A 25,597-nucleotide genomic window follows, 5' to 3' on the forward strand; every position below is an offset into this window, starting at 1 on the left:
AAAAAAAAAAAAAAGAATGGAATTTTGCGACACGTTTGCAACGAATGAATGGCTCCAGAGGGTATTAGGCTAAGTGAAATAAATCAGTTAGACAAAGACAAATACCACGTGATTCCACTTATAGGTGGAATCTAAAAGACAAAACAAGACCCAGATTCATACATACAGATTGGTGGTTGCCAGAGGGGGGAGGGACATGGGGGAACGGCTGAAGGGAATTAAGAAGTGCAAACTTCCAGTTATAAAGTAAATAAGTGATGGGGATGTAATGTACACCACGGAAACTGTGGTGGACAAAATTGTAGCAATTTTGTGTGGTGACGAATGGTAACTAAGTTTACTGAGGTAGTGATTCCACACTGCATACAAAGGTTCAATCACTATGTTGCACACCTGAAACTTACTAACATAATATTGTACTTCAGTAAAACAAAATAAAGAACCAAAGAGCAAGGAGGGGCGGACATCTAGGCAGGGCAGGATCACACGCCTGAGATTGAGGGAAAATGGCACCTTCCAAGTTCATGGGTTCAAAACCAGACAGCATCTGGAGGAAACGGTACAGAGGAATCCACAGCACCCAGTGCAAACTGGGAATGAGCAAAGCTTCCCGGGGTGTCAGCCCGAGACCTGCTGCTGTCCCCGCACTGGCCCAAATCACCTCCTCTCTTCAAGTCTTCCAGCCTTCCTGGCCACCTTGTCCAGGAAGCTTCCTCTAATGGTTCCAGGGCCGTTGGCTTATCTCTCTCTCTCTCATGTCCTGGAGTGCTGGGTACCACACTGGGCACCTTTTAACATCCAAGGGCTCCTTTTAACATCACACCCTCTACGCCAGGCAAGATGGCTGTGCCCATTTTGCAGATTCAGAAAGTGAGTCTGCAGCCCCGAGTGTCTGGACCCCTCCAGGCAGCTCTGTGGGCCAGGATATGTCTCCCAGCCTTCTCCACCTGGGGCCAGGTGCTCTTATAAGGGCAAGGCAGGGGACAGCCAGGGAAAGGGAAGGAAATGGAGCCCTGCCTCAGCCCTGCGGTGGGAACAGCCAAGACACTTGCCCTCTAGGGAGACACAGGACCAGATAGTCACCAAGACCCCCCTGAGTGCCCCCAAGCAGTTCACAGGTGTTGGAGAGGATTCTGCCACACGTAAGACCACAACAGTGCTGGGTTATTGTTCGCCTCACAGCAGAAAACCACGAAAGTCACAAACCCACCCAGGGGTCTCGAGCCCATGAACCCCCAGCCACAACAGAGTACAGCCATGCACTAACCACTCAGCAACACCCGGTGTCTGAGAGCTTTAAACGTAGTAAGATGGATATTTCCATAGTCTTGGAGCGGGGCAGGAAGACACCAAAGGGAAAACTCTAAAGAAAAAAAAAAAAAAAGCCAATCCATGTGAACGCATTAAAAAAAAAAAAAAGCTGCTGTGATGGCAAAAGACAAATTGTGAAGGAGAAAAATATTCGCAACATGTAGGACAAAGAGTTAAAAGCCTCCTATACAAAGAACTCCAACAATCAACAAGCGGACGACCATCCCAAGAGAAAAAAGAAGAAATTAAAATGTCCAATCAAACGTTGGAAACAATCATCCAAAAACTGCAAATTAAACACAGTGAACTAGTATGTGTCACGTGGTCGGTCGGTCTGATTAAAAGGTTTGCCAACCCCAGCTGTAGGCGAGGGCGTGGGAAACCGGGACCTGGACATTTCTTGGGAGGGAGGGGAGCAAGTGCACCCTGCTGGACTCCGCCTGGTGCCGTGGCCGTGACTTGGTGGCACGCAGTGAAAGCTGTTGGGCAGGGGCGGGCCCTTTAACCTGCAATCCCCAGGGAAGGGCTGAGCACCCCAGGTCTAGAAGGAGTCACCGGCTGGAATGACGGCGACTACGCTGGTAAAAATGACTTCGCAGGACCCTAAATGACAGCGAAGGGCGGCCACCGTGCGTTAAGCTATAAAATACAGGACAGAACGGGCAAATGGGGTTCTTCGGTATAAGCTCTGCTTAAAAAAAAAAGTGTCTCTCTCGTTCCACATTTGCTTCCTTCGAGGCGCTCAGTCGGCCCTAAACTCCCTGGGCTCAGCGGCCTCTGCGGACCCAGGAGGTCTGCCTTCGCGGGCAGGACGGCGCATCCCGCACACGGAGGGTCCCCGGGGGCGGACCCCTGCCCCACCACGTCGCCGCGCCCCAAGTTCACGCCCGGTGTGCCCCCCCACCCCACCCTCCGGCGAGTGGCTTGCGTCCCACAGCCGGCACGCAACAGTCGAGACGCGCTGCCCAGGCACGCGGATCCGGGCTCGGGTCCTCGGATCCTGGACCCCAGGACGGAGGCAGACACGCAGGGGAGTTTCAGACCCGGGCAGGGGGGCTGTCGGGGACCCGGGGCAGGGACCCTTGGAGGAGGAGGAGAGGTGGCGCTCCCACCCTCCCCGAAGCAGGGGCGGAGGAGTGCGCGCCGGGCACCCGGGCCGGCGCAGGAGCAACCCCGGGGCTCCGCTGGCCCGCGCCGTCCGACCGCCACGCGGGGCTGCCCCCACCCCGCGGCAGGGGCCGAGCTGCGCTCACCGAGCATCTCTTTGCGCCGCTGCGTGTGCGGCTGGTCGGTGTAGACCCACTCGAAATCCGTGCGACCCGCGCAGTTGCCCATGGTGGGGCCCGGAGCGCAGCACGGAGCGCGGCGCGCCGCTCCGCTCGCTTCCACCTGACTGCCCGCCGGCGCCGCGGCGCGGGGACCTGACGGCCGCTCGAGGCGGGGCGGGGCCGGGGGCGGGGCCGGAGCGCCTCGGGAGGCGCGAGGGGGCGGGCACCGCGGGGCTGGGGCGCCGCCCGGAGCCGAACCCGGGTTACCTCGGCTCGAAATGGGACTATCCGCGCGCCACCCGCGGGAGTCCCGGCCGCCAGGGTGTGCGGGGACCTTCCGATGCGCTCGCTTCCGCCGCCCCCCCCCCCCCCCCCCGCTCGCCCCCCCCCCCCCGCCCAGCTCGCCCCGGACGGGTCGTCCGGTTTCATGCAGGCCCCGCCCCGCGGAGCGCCAGCTCTCCCCGTGGCCCAGACGCACTGGCGCTCCTGCCGCCCCTGCCCCCACCGACGAGCCTGTGACAGCGCCCCCTCCCGGTGGGGCCGGGGGTCAGGAGACGAGAGCTTAAATGGAAGGGACAGTGCGAGTCAAAGGAAGGTGGTCGGGAAAGACACAGCGATTCTCCCTCGCCTACCGATTCCCTACCCAGCCCTTTCACACAGTAATGCAGTGGGCAGACGATGTGTCTGTGACAACCTCTTTCGGGTGAGTCAGCCCCACCCCTGCCTTCAGGAAAATCGAGGGACACAGGGACACAGGCACGGAAGAGGCCTATTATGACTCAGGGTGATACATGCCATGACACAGGTAGGGGTAGCTAGCCAGGGTCCAGAAGAGGGGCCTTTTGCATTGGGCCTTAGAGGATGAGTAGGAGTCAACAGCCAGAAAAGGGGAAGGGCACTGGTGGTGGCAGGAACAGCAGGTGCAAAGGCCCAGGGGCCCGGAAGAACCCGGACATTGTTAAAACAGAGGGTCCAGTGTTTGGTGGCTGGGGGACACAGGGCTCTTCCTTTTGACCTTTTCGGGGATTCTGCCCTCTTCTTCCTCTCGCTCCCTCGGAACTTTGGAGGGAGTGCCGGTTGACCTGAGGACCAGGGCCTGGCCTGGCCTGGGAGCTGCCGGGATAGCAGACTGGCCTGGCAGCCGAAGGTGCCACAAGGCGGGGAGGTGCTAATGGTGGGATTCCCTCCAGCCTCCTGGAAGTCCGCGGCCCAGGCGTGTGGTACAGTTGGCAGACCTCCCTCAGCCCAGGGCCAAAGGCAGTCCTGGCATGAGCTGGAGAGGAAAGCAACTGTGCAGGGTCCAGGTGTGCGAAAGTGAGCCGGCACAGAGGTTGGGTTCCCAGTCCAGCAGGAAGGCCGTCGGAGCTGCCCTTGCGCACCCACCGGGGGCACCCGGCCCAGCTTGCACGCCCTCGAAGGCAGAACTCACCGCTCCCCACGGCAACCTGTTCTTTTTTCAGCCAGAGGGACCCTCCCACCAGCTGGCCCTTTACCGATGAGTAAACCGAGGCTCAGAGCTGAAGAGGGCCTCGCCTAAGTACACAAAAAGAAGCAGCAAAGCAGGGACAGGCCCCTGATCTTTGACAACATCAGAGTGTTAGCCCTCGTGTCGCGCTCGGGGAGATCTGAGTCCCGGCTCTGCCCTGTGGGACACCGTGAGGCCTGCCGGCTGCCTCCACCCTGCGGCACGGATCAGAAAACTTCATTCATACATCTGGCCCAGTACTCAACCCGTGCAGACGAAACTAGCCCAGTGTCCCCACTTGACAGATGAGCAGACTTACGCCAAGGTGGAGACAAGTCAAAGGGCACCTGGACAGAGACTTGAGAGCATGACTCCCAGTCTGATGCCCTGGCCAAGTAATTCCCAAGTCCCCGAGGCCAGCCTGACCCACAGAAACTGCCTTCAAGATGGTGAAGTAACCTCCCCGTCACGCCCCTGGTCCCAGCGTTGAAAGAGAGTACATATTCGTCTGTAAGGGGGTGTCCTGGGTGGGATCCTGGACCAGAAGAGGGGCATTAGGTAAAAACTTAGAGAATCTGAATAAACTATGGGCTTCAGTTAATAATAATGGATCAGGGGGCACCTGGATGGCCCAGTCCGGTAAGCATCAGACTCCTGATTTTAGCTCAGGTCATGATCTCATGGTTCATGAACTCAAGCCCCACATTGGGCTCTGCACTGACGGTGTGGAGTCTGCTTGGGATTCTCTCTCTCTCTCTCTCTCTCTCTCTCTCTCTCTCTCTCTCTCTCCCCCTCCCCCACTTGCTCTCTCTTTCAAAATAAATAAACTTCAAAAAAATAGTAACGTATCAGTAGTGATTCCTGAATTATAACAAACACATCATACTCTTCTAAGATCTTAAAATAAAGGATATCGGGTGTGGAGGCTATGTGAATTCTTGACAGTATGCTCCCATTATTTCAAGAAATCATAAAGTTTATTTTAAAATGAAGTTTATTCTTCGAAAATCCTTACGATGCATGGTCTATGTAGCCACTCTCCTGTGACTTCTCCATAACCTTCCCCGCCCCCGTTGCCCTGGGAGGGGCAGCAGCCGGGGTGGGGGGCTCACCGACTCTCAGGAGGGACCCCGACCGGAGGCCCGGGTGTCCTCTGCTGCCTGTGAGGAGCTGAGGGTACCTACCCCCCTCCGAAGCCTTAGCTGTACTGTTTGCCATCCCAACACAAAGCCCGATTCTGCCGTGCACCTTTGCAGAGAACAGGCCAGAATGCATTCCGCAGGGCGGCCCTTCCCACCCCTGCCCAAAGCCAGGAGGCTAACAGCTCGTGAGTCACAGTCTGCTGACAAGGACTTCCCTCCCTTCGTGAAGGAAGGGCAACCATCCCCAAAAAAGGGAAGGACTCCCCACCTGGGAAAACAGAGCTATTGGAAAAGCAGAACCAGACGGAGAAACGACAATACTTTTTGCAGGAGGCACAAAAGGCTACTGCCATTTCACCCATGAAGTAAATAAATAAATAAACCAGAGATGGACATATATAGCTCGCTGGTTTACAAGAAAAGAATCTTGAGGGCGCCTGGGTGGCCCTGTGGGTTGGGTGTCAGACTCTTGATTTGGGCTCAGGTCATGATGTTACCGTTGTAAGATCAGGTCATGATCTCATGGCTGTAGGATCGAGCCCTGCATGGAGCTCTGCGCTTGGGATTCTCTTTCTCCCTCTCTGTCACTCCCCAGCTCCCACGTGCGCTCTCTCTCTCTCTCTCTCTCTCTCTCTCAGAATAAATAAATAAACTTAAAAAAAAGTTTTAATAAAATAAAAAAACTAAAAGAAAACCCTCCATTGAAATAGAAGTACATGAAAGAAAACAGACATGCAGACAGGTATAGAATCCAAAAATCTGTCTCAGGAGATTTCTAGGATAGAGCAAATGGGGGAGGTGTGACACTTGTGCCTCCATAGTCTTATTTTCCTCGTAGAAGTCATCTGTCACTGGAATTATAATTTAATTATGTGTGAGGATGACTATCCCTCTCTGACATAAAGCTTTATAGCATGTACTTACTTACCTGATTATTGTCTGTCTCCTCCCATAGAGTGTCTGCTCTCTTGGGTTCACCCCTGGTAACCCTAACGCCTAGAATATGGATGCCCTTAATAACAACTTACTAAATGAAACTCAACACCCAAAAAACAAATAATCCAGTGAACCAATGGGCAAAAGACATGAATAGACACTTCTCCAAAGAAGACATCCAGAGGGCCAACGGACAAAAAGATGCTCCACATCACTCATCATCAGGGAAATACAAAGCAAAACCACGAGGAGATACCACCTCACACCTGTCAGAATGGCCAACATGAACAACTCAAGGCAACAACAGATGTTGCCGAGGATGCGGAGAAAGAGGATCCCTTCTGCATTGTGGGCGGGAACACAAGCTGCTGCAGCCACTCTGGAAAACAGGATGGAGGGTCCTCAAAAAGCTAAAAACAGAACCACCGTACGACCTATGTGGAATTTAAGAAATACTACAGTTGGACATAGGGGAAGGGAAGCAAAAATAAGATAAAAACAGAGAGGGAGGCAAACCATAAGAGACTTTTTTTTTAAATTTTTTTTTAACGTATATTTCTTTTTGAGACAGAGAGAGACAGAGCATGAACAGGGGAGGGGCAGAGAGAGAGGGAGACACAGAATCTGAAACAGGCTGCAGGCTCTGAGCGGTCAGCACAGAGCCCGACGCGGGGCTCGAACTCACGGACCGTGAGACCGTGACCTGAGCCGAAGTCGGACGCTTAACCGACTGAGCCACCCAGGCGCCCCATAAGAGACTCTTAAATACAGAGAACAGACTGAGGGCTGCTGGAGGGGGGGGTTGGGGGATGGGCTAAATGAGTGACGGGCCTTGAGGAGGACACGTGTTGGGATGAGCACTGGGGGTTGCATGCAAGTGATGAATCATTAAATTCTATTCCTGAAAAAAATAGTAAATAATGCAAAAAAATACACACACACACAAGCGAACTAGCCCACTACTTGGTTCTGAAGCTAAAAATAGTAAAATAATAAAATGTATTTAGAATTAAAAAATAATTTACTAAGTGAAAGGATGGATGAATCACGTCAAACAAGAAATAAATGGGGTTTCCTAAGGTCAGAAGTAAGACGCGAGTCTCACGACCTAAGCCGAAGTCGGACACTCAACCGACTGAGCCACCCAGGCGCCCCATCTGCCGTAATATCTCTTAAAGCACCACACGCACCTGCCTCTGATCCAGGAATTTCACTGCTGGGCACAGAGCCCAAAGAAACAAAAATATATATCCACCAAAGGCACGTGTAGGAATACTCATAACAGCTTTATTGGTAAAAGCCCAATCCTGGAGAGAATCCCAACCTCCAAGCACAGCGAATGGATAGACAGACTTCCCACGGTCATCCACACGCTGGAATAAAACAGGAAATGCTATGCATGCACCAACACGGTGTATCATCCGTGCATTTTGATTTTCTGTATTTCTTTTCTCTCTTTCTTTTTTTTTTTTTTTTTTAGGTTATCTCTACATCCAAGGTTGGGGCTCGAACTCCCGACCCCAAGATCAAGAGTTGCGTGCTCTTCTGACCGAGCCAGCCAGACGCTCCTGATTTTCTGTATTTCTGGTGCTGACATCTGCAGACCCTGAAAAGACTGCCCCTCCCGGGGACTAACCCGTTCCTGGCGATGGTAAACGCCGGGCAAACTAACCCATCCAGAGCTCATGTGGGCCACCTCCTCCTCCTCCACACGTCCAAGGACGACTGGAATAAAATGATTCAGGCTGACCAGTCCTAAACCTGTTTACCCTGCCTCACCACACCTTCCTGTGGAAACCACATTCAAGGCTCCTGGCCTCTCTGCCCCAGCCTCCGGGGTGGCCCTGTGACATAAGGTGTGCGCCCTCCTCCCTGGAACTGTACATAACAATGGCAGTTGTCTCCCGATCCGTGGGCCTAATAAAATTGGTGTGGTAAACAAGCAGCACAGCAAGCGGGAGGTCTGGCCTCAGTGGGGACTGACATGCCACCAGGACGCCAGGGGCTATTGACCCGCTGCACCAGGTGTGAGCTGCAGCCTGGGCCAGGGTGAAGCCTGCAGGTGCCCTCCTCCCCCCCCCCACCGCTGGCGCATTTGCCTGGGGTGGCCCCGGACTCCCACCCGGACCTCCTTAGGCTCTCGTCTGAGCTGTGACCTGCCTAGATTGCAGGGTTCCCGGGCACCCCTTTTCTTGGGGGACTAGCTGAGTGTATGGCCAGGCCAGAGTGCACAGCACAGACACCCTGCTCCCTGCCTTTCCGCCTGCCCAGCGGAGCACGTGGGTAACACCCGTGCGTAGAGCCACCCGTGAATTCAAACCACACACAGAGCCAAGGCAAGGGCAACCCGCTCGGGGACCACAGCACCCCACAGGTCCTGTGGGAAAGGCCGCGATGGTGCTGTTTGCCTGCGATAGTCCCAATTCCTCCCCTGACTTAGTGGGGGTAGGAGGGATCACACCCATGGAGAATCTGGAGGGAGGGAGGAGGGGGGGGAGAGGACAGGCAGGAGGAGGGGGAGAGAAAGGGGGACGAGGGAAGAGGGGGAGAAGAAGGAACCAGGCCACTGGGCCCCTGTCCCCAATACCCAACATTACTAAAATTACTAACTCCACCCAATCTCTCCACCCAGGAGAGATTTTGCCCTTAGAGATTTGGCTGATAGGTTCTACTCGGCTCCCATTTCAGTGTGCCCTCAGCCCGTCTGCCTTCACCCCTGAAGTGACACATACCTTTTCCAGGCTACCCGGGGCGTCCACAGCCTTGGCTTCCCCCACCATCCTCGCAGACAAGACCTGGCCGGCACCCGCCTTCCTCCAGGAGCACAGGCATCAGACATTACATGGCTGGCATCTTCCTCTAGCGAGAGTCATCCGACACACCCCTTAAGGTCTTACAAATCCACATCTGTTAGTCCTTTTGGCAACACGTTCCTCATTTAGAAATTCTACCTAAATCTGGGGCACCTGGGTGGCTCAGTCGGTTGCACGGCAGACTTCGGCTCAGGGCATGATCTCACGGTCCGTGAGTTGGGGCCCCGCATTGGGCTCACTGCCTTCGGTGCAGAGCCTGTTTGGGATCCTCTGTCCCCCCTCTCTCTCTGACTCTCTCTCTCTCTCTCTCTCTCTCTCTAAGATCAATTCTACGTGGGGCACCTGGGTGGCTCAGTCAGTTAAGCGTACGGCTTCAGTTCGGGTCATGATCTTGCGGTTCATGAGTTCGAGCCCCGCATCGGGCTCTGTGCTGACGGCTCAGAGCCTGGAGCCTGCTTTGGATTCTGTGTCTCCCTCCCCTGCTCTGTCTCTGTCTCTCTCAAAAATAAATAAACATGAAAAAAAAATTTTTTTTACCTTTATTTATTTTTGAGACAGAGAGAGACAGAGTGTGAATGGGGGAGGGTCAGAGAGAGGGAGATACAGACTGAAACAGGCTCCAGGCTCTGAGCTGTCAGCACAGAGCCCGACGCGGGGCTCGAACTCCCGGACCGCGAGATCGTGACCTGAGCTGAAGTCGGACGCTTAACCGACTGAGCCACCCAGGCGCCCCGAAAAAAAATGTTTTAATAAAAATAAATTCTACCTAAATCTAACTGAGGCTACTACTTAGAATCAGCCCAGCTTCAGTGGGACCCCTCTGATGAAAGGCTCTAAGATCTGTCCACAGTGAGTCAACAGGCACTCCCGCCATGCTTCGGTGACACCTTCACCCCTTCACTGCAGAGGTCTCACCCATCTCCTCTCCTGCCCCTGGGCTCTCTGGACCACCCAGGATGGCCATTAGGGCTTCTGAGGCCCCAAATGCCCCAAGGGCTTCTGATGCAACAAATGCTCCTCTTTGCCTCTGGCTAAACACTGTTAAAAACAAACTTGCTGGCTACATACTGGGCTTTCCTGCTAATAGAGGTGCTCACAGACGCTGAGCCTAGGACTCTCCAAATGCAGCTACCTCTTTGCTTGGGTCATGGAAGCGGCACCCCACGAGCTCAGCACGGCTGATGAGGCCTCACTCAACAGGAAGGAGCCAAACCTGGGCCCTCTGGCATATTCCACCCGGCCTTCCCTGTCCTCAGTCCCTGGCCAAACTCCATGTGCTCCTCCCAGGGGGGAGGTCACCCCTCCCCCGGCCCCTTGGCTCACCAGGAGCTTCCCATTAATTGAATGAACACCAACGAGAGTGTGAATTGCACCGCCCACCATCATAAAAATGACAGCGCTCATTGGAACATGGCTGCTTTTCATCTCTTAGGGTGTCCCAGACAAAGGACAGGACCCAATGTCAACATACTTGGCCAGACTTCCGGCAGTCATCTCTGCACTGGTGCCCTGGCCAACAACTGGTCCTTCTGCGCGTTGATGACACACTGTTGGGCCACTGGCTGACGGTGAAGAACTCTGGGAATCTCTTGCTTCACAGATACCCAAAATGTAAACCCAAATCCCCGCCCCCCCCCCCCCCCATATCCTAAAGCCACAGAACAAGGTGTGGCCAGCCCACTCCCATCCCCTCTGGAGTTACAGACAGACAGGTAGTAACCAGGTACCCATTTCACTTCTCAACGTACACAGTGCTGGGCTCTTGGAAGAGGCCCTCAGTGGAACTTTCCTGTCCATGACGGGCGCCAGAGAAGTTACCTGAGAGACATAATGGTTTCCTCAAACGTTTTCTTTTCAAATTCCAATCCAGCAAATCGACCCCTAACAAGGCCTCTGTCTTGCCCCAGGCCTTAAACTCTCTTAATTCAAGGTCCTTGGCCAATTCAAAACTCAATGTGGAGTTTAAAAAATCTTCTACTCTGGGCGCCTGGGTGGCGCAGTCGGTTGAGCGTCCGACTTCAGCCAGGTCACGATCTCGCGGGTCGTGAGTTCGAGCCCCATGTCGGGCTCTGGGCTGATGGCTCGGAGCCTGGAGCCTGTTTCCGATTCTGTGTCTCCCTCTCTCTCTGCCCCTCCCCCGTTCATGCTCTGTCTCTCTCTGTCCCAAAAATAAATAAACGTTGAAAAAAAAAAAAAAAATAAAGGGGGATTCATCTCCCCTGGATGGACATAAAGACTCATTATATATTATATATAGGCCTGTAATAACGGCTCCCCCTATCTTTATAAATTTCCAATCTTGCCCCATCCCAGAAGGACTGGGGGCCGGAGGAGGACACCTATTCTCCTAGACCCATTAACCCCAGACTGTCCCATGGGCCAGGCAGCTGCTCATCTGATAGGGGGCCCATCCGAGCCTGATTCATACACTCACACACACACATGGAATAAACACAACACCTGTCAAGTGCAACCACACCCTTTCTGTGGACTATCGGTGTCACTGCTCTGTGTCTGGGCGCTTTCATTGGTTTGTAATCAAAGGCCCAAACCCTCCCAGTGACCCATTGTCTCAACCAGGTATCGAGTTTGCTTAATCCAAGCCCCACAGAGACCTCACCACTCTACCACCAACCAAACCAACAACTGAAGCAAAGGGCCCGTAGTCATCGGCCAGATTGGAGGGCCTTCGGTCAGACTCGCACCGGAGACCCAGCTCAGCCTTGTCATAACACCCCAGAGCCACAAGAACAGCACCCTCATCTCCCCGCGTGGGGACCTGCTTGGAAAGCACAGCCCAGGCCCACATTTCACGACCTCTCCGTGGTCCAGAAGCTGGAGATCACTGGGACAACTTCGCGCAGACGCCCCCGCTAAGGCACCAAGTGGACACGGACCCTGCCTGCTTATCTTCCTTTGAGATTAGGAATTCTACTGTGTTTCTGAGCTTGCTGTCTGCTTAGCCAGGAAGCTACACACCTATGTGTACATGTGCCAACACTCCCACGCCTAAAGGGAAGTCTGGCCAAGGTTACTACTGTCCCTGCCGGTCCACCGATTAGTGGAGACATTGCTTTCCGTAGGGGGCACCTGCCTCACGCCAATTAAACCCTGACCCCCCTGGGGAGAGGACTCCTCCTTCCCCCCCCTTTGTCCCTTTTCCTACTACCCGCTCCAGCTTTTCACCAAGACCTCTGGCCCTGTGGTTCGCCCCATGACCGTGACCGCCCTTCTTCCTGATCACACGTGTCCCCCACACAACTTCACACAGACTTTCCTAAACCAGCCGTTCAAGCCCCCAACAGCATAACTGCTGCACCTGCCACCTTGACCCTCAAAACACACACCAAGGTGGTATTCTTGAAAGAGAACAAAATGAACACACACACATACACATACACACGCAGGAAAACCTTGGGCTGGGAGTAACTTGTCCCGTAGGGTTCCGCAAGACGAGCAAACATTGCTAACAAATTTTAACTTGATAAACGCGCCAGGTCTTGCGATGCAACTGGTCCGTGATGCCAAAGCCTCAGAGGCCCAATTGCACTAATCATTTATTTTCCGTAATTCTGATGTTACGATATCTCGTTGGTCTTGAAGAGCCTGCCCCTCTCAGGGCGAGCCAGTTCTTAGAGATGGTAAATGACTAGCCTCTAAGTGTGACTTTCACGTACAAACGTATCTATTCAGAGCCCACGCAACCCAATAGGAAGGAATAACAAAGTTGGAGGACTCATAGGACTAGATTTCTTTTTTTTTTGTTAATGTTTACTTATTTAATTTTGAGAGAGAGAGAGAGTGAGCACAGGCCCACACACCCAAGTAGGGGAGAGGCAGAGAGAGAATCCAAGCATGCCACGCTGTCAGCCCAGGGCCCGACGTAGGGCTTGATCCCACAAACTGAGATCAGGACCCGAGCCAAAACCGAGAGTTGGACACTTAACCAGCTGGGCTACCCAGGCACCCCTCATAACTATGATTTCTAGATTTAACTACAAGACAATGTGCCCTGGTGAAAGAACAGACACACAGATCAATGGAACATAATAGAAAGCCAAGAAATAGACCCACACAAATTTAGTCAACTGATCTTGGAATGTGAGAGGTAAGTGAGATGATTTCTTACCAGAAATACCAAATAAAAGCTGCGCTGCCAAGTTAACGGTAAGTTTACAACCTGTTGGGAATATGTACCCAACACCCCACCGCCACAATGGAGTCCCAAACCCTTAGACACTTCACTCCCTGATTCCTCTGCCCCTCTCCATTTCATGAGCTTATTTTTTGAAGGCTTTGCAATGAGCATGCGCCAAAGACCTGAAGTCCCTGCGTCACCTCAAGGAATGTACATTGGTTCCAATCAGACTACTTTTTGCCTTACATGGGCATAGGCCACTTCAGGGCAAAGCTGTAACCTCTGTAGTGCTCAGCCAATAAGGGACCAGGGGAGGGACTTACCTCTTCAGTGCTCAGCCAGTGAGGAGCCAGGGGAGGGGCTTACCTCTGTAGTGCTCAGCCAATGAGGAATCGGGGGAGGGGCTTCTTGCTAGGAGATAAATTGTCTGCTGTTACTGCCTCGAGTGAGCCTGTCCATCAGACACCTGCTTTTGCAAGAACGTTGATTAAAGCCTCGCTTCACTGTGTCCAAGTCTCCACCTCCCTCCTTTGATCGGGTCTGTGGGCTCATTTCTTGCATTGGACAACAGAGTAAGAGCAATTCAGTGGAAAAAGGATAGTCTCCTCAGAAAATGGCGCTGCAACGATTGGACGACCATATGCAAAAGCATAAATGAACTGAGACACAGACCTCACACAGAAATGGACTCAAAATGGGGGCACTCAGTCATTAAAGCATGTGACTCTCAATCTTGGGGTTGTGAGTTCAAGCCCCACGTTGGGGGTAGAGATATCTTAAAAATAAAATCTAAAAAAAATATATACTCAAAATTGATCACAGACCTAAATGTAAAATACAAAATGTCAAAACTTCTTGAGGAAAACCTAAATGACTTTGGGTTTGGTGATGAGTTGTTTTTTTTTTTTAAGTTTACTTATTTATTTTTGAGAGACAGTGAGAGTGGGGAAGAGGCAGAGAGAGAGAAAAGGAGAGAAAGAATCCCAAGCAGGCTCTGCACTGTCAGCACAGAGCCCAACAGGAGGCTCAAGCTCACGAACTGTGAGATCGTGACCTGAGCCGAAACCAAGAGTTGGATGCTTAATTGACTGAGCCACTCAGGTGCCCCTTGGTGATGAGTTTTTAAACACAACACCAATGGTACAATCCATGAAAGAGAAAAAAAATATGGTTTAAACTTTATTAAAATGTATAACTTTTTAAAAAATTTTTAAATGTTTACTTATTTTTAAGAGACAAAGCATGAGTGGGGGAGGGGCAGAGATAAAGGGAAACACGGAATCTGAAGCAGATTCCAGGCTCTGAGCTGTCAGCACAGAGTCCGGGGTTGGCTGGAACTCATGAACCATGAGATCATGACCTGAGCTGAAGTCAGACGCTTAACTGACTGAGCCACCCAGGTGCACCTAAAATTTATAACTTTTGTTCTGTAAAAGAAGGAGGAGACAAGCCACAGACTGGGAGAAAATACCTGGAAACACAAATCTGAATCTAAAAGTCAACAGTAGAAGACAAAGAACCCAATTAACAAGTGGGCAAAAGATCTGAACAGACACCTAGCCCCAGGAGACATAGATGACAGATGAGTGTATGAAAAGACACTTCAACGTCATTTGTCATCAGGGAAATGCAAATTAGAGCAATAAATGAGATACCTTTACACCTACCAGAATGGATGATATCCGGGTCGCTGACAATACCAGATACTGACGAGGACTTGGAGTGACAGGGACGCTCATTCATCGCTGGGGATTACACAATGGTGCGGCCACTTTGGAAGACAGTCTGGCAGTATCTTACAAAAGTAAACCACACAATCCAGCAGCTGTGTTCCTTGGTATTTGTTTACCCAAATGATGTGAAAACTTAGGCCCACACAAAACCTGCATGTGCGTGTTCATAGCAACTTTATTTGTAGTTACCTAAAACCTGAAGCAACCAAGGTGCCCTTCGATAGGTGAATGGATACGCAAACTGTGGTCCACCTAGACAAGGGAATATCAATCTGAGATAAAAGGAAATGAGCTGGGGGTGCCTGTCTGGCTCGGTGGGTGGAGCGTGCGACTCTCGATCTTGGGGTCATGAGTTTGAGCCCCATGTTAGGTGTAGAGATTATAAAAGAATAAATAAGTAAACCTTAAAAAAAAAAAAAAAGGAAATGAGCTAACACGTCACTAAAAGACACGGAAAAATCTTACATGCATACTGCTAAATGAAAGAAGCCAGTCTGTAAACACTAAGTACTGTATGATTCCAATGATATAACATACTAGAAAAGGTAAAGCTAGGGGCGCCTGGGTGGCGCAGTCGGTTAAGCGTCTGACTTCAGCCAGGTCACGATCTCGCGGTCCGGGAGTTCGAGCCCCGCGTCAGGCTCTGGGCTGATGGCTCAGAGCCTGGAGCCTGTTTCCGATTCTGTGTCTCCCTCTCTCTCTGCCCCTCCCCCGTTCATGCTCTGTCTCTCTCTGTCCCAAAAATAAACAAACGTTGGAAAAAAAAAAAAAAAAGAAAAGGTAAAGCTATAGAGACTATACAAACAGAACAGTAGTTTGCCAGGGGTGCTGGGGGGTGGTGAGGGTTGAACAGGTGCAACGCAAGGGAATTTTTAAGGAGGGGAAATTATGGTGAAGGAGACAGCAACGGTGGGTGGAAGACATTAGCATTTATTAAAACTCAAAGACCTTGGTATCACAGAGTGAATCTTCATGGACACACAGTTTTTTTTAATGTTTCTTTATTTTTGAGACGGAGAGAGGGAGAGAGACAAAGTGTGAGTGGGGGAGGAGCAGAGAGAGGGAGACACAGAATCTGAAGCAGGTTCCAGGCTCTGAGCTGTGAGCACAGAGCCCGACCCGGGGCTCGGACCCACGAACCACGAGATCAGGACCTGAGCTGAAATCAAGAGTCAGAGGCTCAAGGACTAAGCCACCCAGGCGCCCCTGTATGTTACACTTGAATTAAAAACTGAACACAGTATAACAATAACTGAAAAGCTGGGCATCACCATCTAGAAACACTGTATAGACATTTCTGGGCACCCAAGAAGAGAAAAACCCCAAAGGCTTCCAAGAAGAAACAGAAAAGACATTACTTGCAAAAGAACAAGGCTCAGCTTGGCCACTGACCTCACCAGCCACACTGTGGGCAGGAAGGCGGCGGAGCAGGGCCCCTGCCCCACTCGTGCCTCTCCCACTGCAGCCTGGTCCACGCATGCGCATGTGCACACACAGCTGAACGCCCATCCCCACGCTTCCCTGTGTCCCCAAATTTCTTATCCCGCTCACCTGCCTCGTCTCCAGTTTCTCATGCCCAGGCAGCAGGCACTACCTCTGTACTCTTGGCACATAGCCCCTCGGTCATCAGCAGGGGTCAGCAGGGAGAACCAGGCTGCTGCGGCCGGGAGCGCACTTGGGACCTTGTAGGAAGTTATCAGCTGCCCGGTGAAGCTCACCAGATCACCAGAGGTCTCCTCTATCGGGCCGGGGAGGTTGACCGGCAGACAGCCTGGCCCTCAGGTTTAATCCCTGACACCTCTTTGGTTATGTCATTTTCAGATGTGTGCCTTAAGGACAAAATGAAAACCGGTCGGAGAAGTCGGCCCCGTTTCGGGGTGGGGGTGGGGGGTTTCAACTGCACACCACACACAAACACAAACGGGTGTCGACAGCTGGAGCCTGGAACATGGTATCAGCCCTCTGGCAGGCATCAGCTCCAAGCCAGAAGTCAAGCCCTCCTCCAGATCCAGGCCGGGGCCACCCTGGGTTAACAGTGACAATTCTTGTCCTTCTGTGAGCTGGGAGTCCTCACTGTCCCGTTTCACCGTGGACGACACAGGCCCAGTTAGAAGCCTGTCTGGCTCGTGGGCATTCCTCCAGGATATGGATGTCCACGGAGCTGGGGCTTCCAGATCCAAGCTCTAGAATGTTCGTGGTTTCCAGGGCTGGCTCCCCAGCCCAGGCCCAGGTGTAACAGTGTGGCAGCCAGGCGCTGGAGCAGCCTGGGGTTGGCACGCTGGAGACTCCGTCCCCTCCTGCCACCCGTCCGTGGGCCTCGTCAGGATTCACCACCACAGGGCGGGCTCCCGGACCCGACGGTCTGCAGGGACCCGTTCAGATGGTGTGTGGGGTGCTGCCGGCCCCACCCAGTGGAAACGCTTTCCATGCTGAGGTCCGTGGAGCTGGTCCGGGGACAGAGGAGGCTGACGGTTGAAATGCTGGCAGGGAGGCAGGAAGAACCGGGGTCCCCCCACCCGATGCACCAACTCACCGTGGAAGTCAGTGTCAACCACTCAGCCCCACGCATGGACCCTGTTGGGGTTCGGGTCACGGCCCCCTTGGAGTAGAGTGGGTTTGAAGAGGAAAACCCCCTGGAACTCAACAGAGTGGAGGGTAATGTGGGATTTCAGGCAGAGTGGGTGGGGGCCCCACCTGTTCAGATGACCCTGGACATGGGAAAGGCCTCTCCTTAGGGGTCTCAGTTCAACGTGATTGCTTTTGCAGGGGATAATCAATGTGTGTGGCTGACACAAATCCGGAGGGCCCCAAAGGCCTCAGGTATGTCCCTTACGAAGGTCAAGGGCCAGCCTCTGCGAGCCGCTGATCTCTGACTTCTCCCCTGGAGGGCTTTGCCCTCGCATCCTCACATCTTCCTGAATCCCAAGGCGTGAGTGTATCCCACGCCCACGCCCAGGACACCCCATCGCCCCCACCAAACAGCCCTGGCAATGTGTCATCAGCCGCCTTGCGTTTTGCAGCTTCAGCAGGCTCGTCGCCCACAGCGTGAAAGCCTGTCGATGGCGTGGCAGGAGGAGAGCCGGGAAACCCGCAAAAATAAACTGTGTGTGTGTCGATTCATCACTGGAGACGTGTCTGCATAAATACACCCACAGCATGGACTATTCTGACCAGTCTCTTTAGGGATCCAAGTGTTCCCATGGGGTGTGTGTGTGTGTGTGTGTGTGTGTGCATGTGTGTATACACGTCTGCCAGTGTGGTGATATCTGTGTGAGCCTTCGTTGTGTCTCAGCAAATAAATGCTCTGGAGAAAACCTGGAAGGATGCGCCCAACCCCGAGGCAGGGATTACTTCCTGAAGGTGAGGCCGTGAGGTCAGGGTGGTTGTTTTACAAGCTGCTCTGCTCTGTTTCACAAGCGTGGACCATTAAAAAAAAAAATAAAAGATATCTAATTCCTGTTTTAAAATTAGCGTCCCCCTCCCTCGGGGCGAGCATCCCGGAGACTCGCCCTCCTCCGATTCCTGCACCGCGCCCCCTGCCGGCAGGAGGTCCGTCAGCGCTGCCTCCTGCACCGGGGTGGAGACCGCCCCCGGGCCTTTGCGAAGCGGTTTGACCCAGAAGCATTGCGAGGCCCAGGAACCTGCCCCTCTTTCCGCCCCTGGGGCTCTCCTGGGGCCCTGACGTGCCTGTAAGCCGGAGGGAACCGCAGCTGTGCTCAGGGGCCCCCATCCCACCCCCAGGCGGCCGCGAGGCCAAAGGAGGGGCAGAGAAATTCTGGCTTTTGAAATTCTTATTTTAACCTCTTTTCCGCCAGTCCGTTGGTCCGCTAGAGTGCGGGCAACACCCACCTCCCCGCCCCGTCCCCACCCTGGGACACAGTCAGGGCGCTGTGCACCCATGCGGGTGGTGGGGGCGGTAGAGGGGAGAATTGCTTGCTGGTGTCTGAGGCCGTGCCATGGCTTGGGGTTGGGGTCGGGCGAATTCGGAAGGTGTGGGTGGGTTCGTGGGTTCAGGCCTCTAAGGACAGGGAAGAGAGAGTTCCTGACCGGAGAGAAAAAGGGAAAAGAGATGCCCAGCAGAGGAAAGGCCTGCGGGGGGGAGGAGCCAGATGCTGTGTTCCTGGGTGGGGAGCAGCCCTCGCATGAGGCTTGGGAGGGTGTCTAGGGGCTGGGAGGTGGAAGGAGATGTGGACATGAGATGCGGCCACAAGGGAGGACCATTAAAAGTCCTGGAAAAGGGGCGCCTGGCGGCTCAGTCGGTCGGGCGTCAGACTTCGGCGCAGGTTGTGATCTCGCGGTTCGCGCGTTCAGGTCCAGCGTCGGGCTCTGTGCTGACAAACAGCTCAGAGCCGGGAGCCTGCTTTGGATTCATTCTCATTCTCTCTCTCTCTCTCTCTCTGTCTCTCTCTCTCTCTCTCTCTCTCCCCCCTGTTCATGCTCTGCCTCTGTCTCTCAAGAACAAATAAATGTTTAAAAAAATTTTTTTAATAAAAAAATCAAAATAGAAGTCCTGAAAAACATCATCAGGGAAATACAAATCAAAACCACAAGGAGATACCACCTCACACCTGTCAGAATGGCCAACATGAACTCAGGCAACAACAGATGTTGTCGAGGATGCGGAGAGAGAGGATCTCTTTTGCGTTGTTGGTGGGAAGGCAAACTGGTGCAGCCACTCTGGAAAACAGTGTGGAGGGTCCTCAAAAAACTAAAAATAGAACTACCCTACCACGCAGCAATGGCACTCCTAGGCATTTATCCACGGGATACAGGTGTGCTGTTTCGAAGGGGCACATGCACCCCCATGTTTATAGCAGCACGAACAACAATAGCCCAAGTATGGCAAGAGCCCAAATGTCCATCGATGGATGAATGGATAAAGATGTGGTGTGTGTATCACACACACACACACACACACACACACACACACACACACTGGAGTATTACTCGGCAATCAGAATGAAATCTTGCCATTTGCAACTAGGTGGGTGAAACTAGAAAGTATTATGCTAAGCGAAATTAGTCCGAGAAAGACAAATATCATATGATTTCAGTCATATGAGGAATTTAAGATACAAAACAGATAAACCTAAGGGAAGGGAAGCAAAAATAATATAAAAACAAGGAGGGGGACAAAACAGAAGAGACTCTTAAATACAGAGAACAAACTGAGGGTTGCTGGAGGGGTTGTGGGTGGGCAGATGGTCTAAAAGGGCAAGGGGGCATTAAGGAGGACACTTGTTGGGATGAGCCCTGGGTGTTACACGTAGGGGATGAATCACTGGAATCTACTCCTGAAATCATTATTGCACCATATGCTAACTAACTTGGATGTAAATTTAAAAAAACACACAAAGAAAAAAGTCCTGTAAAACAAATCCATCCAAGAGTGGATCCTCCTTGAACATTTCTTCCTGGGTGGGCCAGCTTGGCAGGGGGTTGGGTCAGTGACACTTACACCTCTGCAAAGAGCAAAGGCAAACAGGGGATTGCAACTGAGACCTTGAAAGAGACGGGTACATCCAGCCTGTTGGTCACTGATTGAACCAGAGACTGGCTGCCCTGGAGAGTGGAGTGCAGGAAGGGCCCGCTCCAGGAGGCAAGAACAAATAGCATGCCCAGGACTAATCCTTGTGCTGAGGTAATTACCTCATGACGGGTGCCTGCGTGGCTCAGTTGGTTAAGCGTCTGACTTTGGCTCAGGTTGTGATCTCGAGGTTCACGGGTTCGAGCCCTGCATTGGGCTCTGTGCTGACCGCGCAGAGCCTGCTTGGGATTCTCTCTCTCCCTCTCACTTCCCACTCCTTCCCCGCTCATGTGCTCTCTCTCTCTCTCAAAAATAAATAAGTAAACTTAAAAAAAAAAATCACCTCGGGGCCCTAGGGGCCTGACTCATCCAACCCCGTCTGCCTACCTGGCCCTGACTGCTTTTAAACCCCACTCACTGGCTCATTGCACACCACCCCCCCCCCATTCATCCATCTGCCACAGAGAAGGGTGTATTGTGGGGCACACAGGGTCACACAGAGGGCGGGAGGGAGAGCCTAGAGCTGCGGTCCTGCACCTGCCCCAAAAGGAACCTCAGCATTCACCGTCACCACCCCCAAGCAGGGTCTTTGACCGGCTTGAGCCGAACCTCTGCCCTGAATGCTCTGCTCACCAGTGTAGTCCAGTACCTTTCCCACGGGGATGCCTTTGCTTGGGAAGTTCCTCTGCCTGGAGTGCCCTTACCTGGGCCCAGCAGAGGTCCCACGCTTCAAAGCTGAAGCTTTCCCAGACCTCTCCTGAGCGTGGCTCCCCTCGGCCGAGACAGGTTGTCTTACCTCTGGGTTTTCAGTGCCAACACAGGGCACACAGTAGGCACATAATAGGTGCAGACCGAGTGTATTCCTCACCCACCAACCGAATAAAGACTCAGCCTGCCCTCGGAGCCTTGGTTTTCCAGCTGTGGAATAGATGCTGGGAAGAGCGCCATGGCCTGTCCCTCCAGGAGCGACATGGGGACTGTTGGGAATCCACCCCCTATGAGCCTCTGGGCTGCCATCAACCCAGAGATTTCTACTTGGGGGCCTTGGAGCAGGACGAGTGGATGTTTTCTTCCTCCGAGATCAAACCCAGGGGCCCCTCGCGTGTCTCGCCTCCTGGGTGCCCGCTCTGGACCACAGAGGACGAGAGCCCCTGACAGGTAGAGATGCCAAGCCTAGGCAAGGAGCAGGCACTTCTCCAGGATGGGCCAGGGAGGAGAGGAAGGCCAGGCCCAGTGACCCTAAGGGCAGATCACAGCCACCAGCCCGAGGTGACCTCAGGAGGCTGCCAGGGGCATTTATAAACAGCCAGGCCAAACCACAGATATCAGTGGCCTGTAAAAGGCACTCCTTGGAAAATGAACTCTGCTGTCCCAACTTCTATCTCGTGTGCCTTTTCCAACAATGGATTTGGTTCACGTCACATTCTAGTGTACGAGATAAACGCTCAACGGGTCAAGTTCCCTCAACCAGGACTCTATTAACCAACCATTTGCCACGTGTCAGGCCTCAGGGGGAGGGACATGGACATACTGTTATTACAACATATAGATAAAAATATATAGTAATGTTGAGCCAAACAAGCTAGATCCAAGAGACCACATACTGCATGATTCCATTTAGATTAAAAAATTAATCTGTGGAGGTAAAGGTCAAAACAGTAGCTGCCCTCGGTGGAGGCTCCTGGGGGACTGGAAGGTGCTATGACTCGATCCGCACGGAGCCACAGTGTGGACATATGGGAACATTCATCCAGTCACTCACAAAGATTTTGTACTTTAATTTTTTAAAATGTTTATTGATTTTTGAGAGAGACAGACAGAGAGCGAGCAGGGAGGGGCGGAGAGAGAGGGAGACACAGAATCCAAAGAGGCTCTAGGCTCTGAGCTGTCAGCACAGAGCCCGACACAAGGTTCGAACTCACGAACTGAGAGATCGTGACCTGAGCCGAAGTCGGACGCTCAACCGATGGAGCCCCCCAGGCGCCCCAAGATTTTGTACTTTAATGTAAATACACCAATAAAGCTACTATAATAACAGACCGCTAGTACTAATGTTAGCTCAAGCCGCTTCCATGCTGGCAGGCAGGGCTGTCTCCACTGCTGTGTTCCCCAGGGCCGAGCACAGGGCAGCGCCGTGACGGGTGCCCGGGCTCCGGGTGGCAGCTCCCTCCGCGCTTCCTCACGGTGGCGAATGATCATCAATACCCCCGTTTCACAACCACCGAGACTGCAGCTCGACGGAAGCCGGTCTTGTCTGACTCCAAAGCTCTTCCCAGAAAGTTCTGTGGCCACCCCAGCTCTGGGAGGGGAGACGGAGAAGTGAGTCAGAAGACGAGCGTGAGCTTCCGGAGCGCACCAGGGCCGGCTACCATGGCCAGGCTACGGGGAGCCAGAGAAGGAGGGGCCTGATAGCCACAGGACGCGTGCGCAGGCTGAACCTTAAGGATGGATGAGGTTTCGACCAGCAAAAACTGGAGGGACAGCAGCCCAGGTGGAAGAAACAACAGGAGCAAAGGGCTGGAGAGAGGAGAGTACAAGGTGTGGTCAGGACAGGGGCGCCCAGGTTGGGCTGGTACATAGGAGCTAGAGGAGGCTCAGCAGGGCGGATGTGACTGGCACAGCCACAGGCTGGCACCAGGGAATGTTGGGTTCTTCCCGGAACTCTGGGGTCCGGAGAAAGGTCCAGAATGCTTTAATAAGATGATGCCAAACATGATCTGCTTTTGAGCCGGTGTCAGCCAGCGATGCCTGGATCAGAAGAGAGGAGCATTAGGGCGGGATGGATCTGACGTCATCTGCCTAGGCACAGAGCTTTGGGCCACCTGAAATCCAGGACACACCCCAGGCCCCTCCAGCAGTGGGTGGCTCCGCCGAGACACTCATGGCTGTGACCCCTGGTCAGGGCACCAGACGCCTCCTCCAAGCGGAGGCAGGGAGGACAAGGATCTGTCGGGTGGCCTAGGCAGGGACGTAGGGACACCGGGCTCAGAGAGAAGAAAATCAAGATGCCCTTGAATTCCATCTCAAGCGTGGCCACTGTTGGCCCTCTGTAGGGAATGTGGGATGGGACCGAGCTTTATTTTCATTCAAAAAGCTGTTGCTACACCAAGGGAGCATCTGAAAATTGTGACATCTTAGGACCGAAGCTGTATATATGGAATATATGATGTTGGTTTCCACTTAAGATTGGATTGCAATAAGGATTGTGGAAGGCAGGAGGAAGAAAGAAGAAAAAACATCATCATGTCATTACTCATACTTGGGAGTCAATAGATAATCTTCGGGGAAATGAAGGATAAAGTGTGTTATATAAAATTATAAAGGTAACCATAGGTACGCAGCTACCAAATTTCCAAGACGCCAACAAAAGAAACGCTTGTCCCCAAATTAAGCAAATATTTTATAACCTACAAAAATAGAAAGCATCAAATAAATTGACTTAATTGGGACTGAGATAGATTTGTCACATTGATATATGCAAGTGGGTTAACTCATCTGTAAAAGGAAATGCCGGGCAGATGGTTCACATTCAGCCTTAAGCTGGAGGCAAGAGACACTCCCCAAACAAGAAGACTCAGAACGAAAATACAAGGATGGTGCAAGGGGTAACAGGCAATGTCAACAAACAGAAAGCAGGGGTCAGGTTCAAGGCAAAACATTGTTTGAAGTCAAGAGGAGCACTTTATTTTAATGTTCTTAAATGCTTCTCTATTCTTGAGGCAGAGCACGAACAGGGAAGGAGCAGCAGAGAGGGAGGGAGACAGAGGATCCGAAGGCTCTGTGCTGGCAGCAGAGAGCCTGATGCCGGGCTAGAACTCACAAACCCTGGGATCATGACCTGAGCTGAAGTCAGATGCTTAACCAACTGAACCACCCACGTGCCCCAAGAGGAGCACTTTATAATGATGAATATGGGGCTCAGCCGGTTAAGCATCCGACTTCGGCTCAGGTCATGGTCTCATCATTTGTGGGCTTGAGCCCCACCTCCGGCTCTGTGCTGACAGCTCAGAGCCTGGAGCCTGCTTCCGATTCTGTGTCTCCCTCTCTCTCCCCTCCCTGCTCACACTCTGTCTCTCTCTCAAAAATAAATAAACATTGAAAAGTAAAATAAAATAAATCCAGTAGGTATATATATATATTTAATTTTAAATAGCTAAGTCAGTAACTGGTCTGGTCAGAAGAAGAAAGGAATAAGGAGTGCCTGGCTGGCTCAATCTGTTAAGCGTGGGACTCTTGAGTTCAGCTCAGGCCATGATGTCAGGGTTGGTGAGTTGGAGCCCCGCGTGGGGTTCTGCGCTGACAACATGGAGCCTGCTTGGGATTCTCTCTCCCTCTCTCTGCCCCTCCCCTGCTCATGCTCTCTCTCTCTCAAAATAAATAAAAGTTAAAAAAATAATAAAAAAATGTAAAACAAGGAATAACATACAAATACACTGAAGGAAAAGATAACTGGGGCAAACTTTTCACTGCACGCCCTTTGGTGTCTTTTGAGCTGCCCTTCGACAGCGCCAGAGGCCATCCGGGACAAATCAGTAAGGCCCGATATGGCGGTCCCAGGCTTTGGCAAAGCCCTTGCTGCCACGGGGGCGAGCGGCCTCCGCAGCAGGACATGCTACCCCCCAGGAGAGTCTGTTTTCCCCAAGCTGCGCTCTGCCCGCGTCCTGGCGCGTTGGCTTCTTCTGGGCGCTAACATGCATGCTATTTCCGTGGGTTGAACCCTGGGTGCCGAGGGTCCCCCCTTGGACGCTAAGGAGCACCTTCCTCCCCTGCCACTGCCTGAAGGGTGCAGGCCGCTCAAGGGTGCCCCGCCGGTCGGAGAGGCCAGGGGGCGCATCCCTGCCTCCCAGCCTGCACACCTCACAAGGGGCCGCCGGCATCGCCAGGGGCTTCTCCAGCTGCATCTCCCCCCCCCCCCCCAGGCGCTCGAGAGTAAGCGAGGAGAGGTGGCCCTGGCCAACTTCCGCCCTTTACCTCGCCCTGATGGGCCCCCAAGGAGCCTGGGGCTGCAGCTAGGGAGGGGCCCCTGTCCAGGAAGAGCCCTCTGGGAGAAACATCCCCAGAGAACGATACTTCCAGGCCAGGAGAGTAGCGAGGGGGCCCTGGAATGCCGGAGAGTCCAGTGCCCGGGCAGCAGGGAAGGCTTCCTGGAGGAAGCGGCGTGCAGGTCGGGACCTCACAAACGGGGTGGAGCGTTACGCGGGAGGAGAAGGGATTCGTAATTCCAACGGCCCCCTGCAGGCCCCGCGACCCTCAGAGGCCAGGAG

At 53.0% G+C, this 25,597-nt stretch overlaps 1 protein-coding gene across 3 annotated transcripts in view; it reads right to left on the bottom strand.

Moving 5' to 3' along the window:
- Positions 1–25,597, bottom strand: part of DEGS2 (delta 4-desaturase, sphingolipid 2) — a 67,587-nt gene that overhangs the window by 19,351 nt on the left and 22,639 nt on the right. Inside the window, exons 1-2 of one of the 3 annotated variants that reach the window (XM_040478216.1) lie at positions 2,565–2,715; positions 1,268–1,363 (exon numbers count right to left, since the gene is read on the bottom strand). The exons of 1 other annotated variant lie outside the window; for it this stretch is intronic. In XM_040478216.1, coding sequence (XP_040334150.1) covers positions 1,268–1,363; positions 2,565–2,646 — 178 coding nt within the window. In that variant the 5' untranslated portion in view covers positions 2,647–2,715. Of the gene's footprint in view, positions 1–1,267; positions 1,364–2,564; positions 2,716–25,597 lie in introns of those variants that run through there. One more of the 3 variants, XM_040478217.1, reaches the window with a different exon arrangement.

The sequence above is a fragment of the Herpailurus yagouaroundi genome, unplaced genomic scaffold, assembly GCF_014898765.1.
Source record: "Herpailurus yagouaroundi ecotype Mexico unplaced genomic scaffold, PumYag 141, whole genome shotgun sequence".
NCBI classification, from domain to species: domain Eukaryota; kingdom Metazoa; phylum Chordata; class Mammalia; order Carnivora; family Felidae; genus Herpailurus; species Herpailurus yagouaroundi.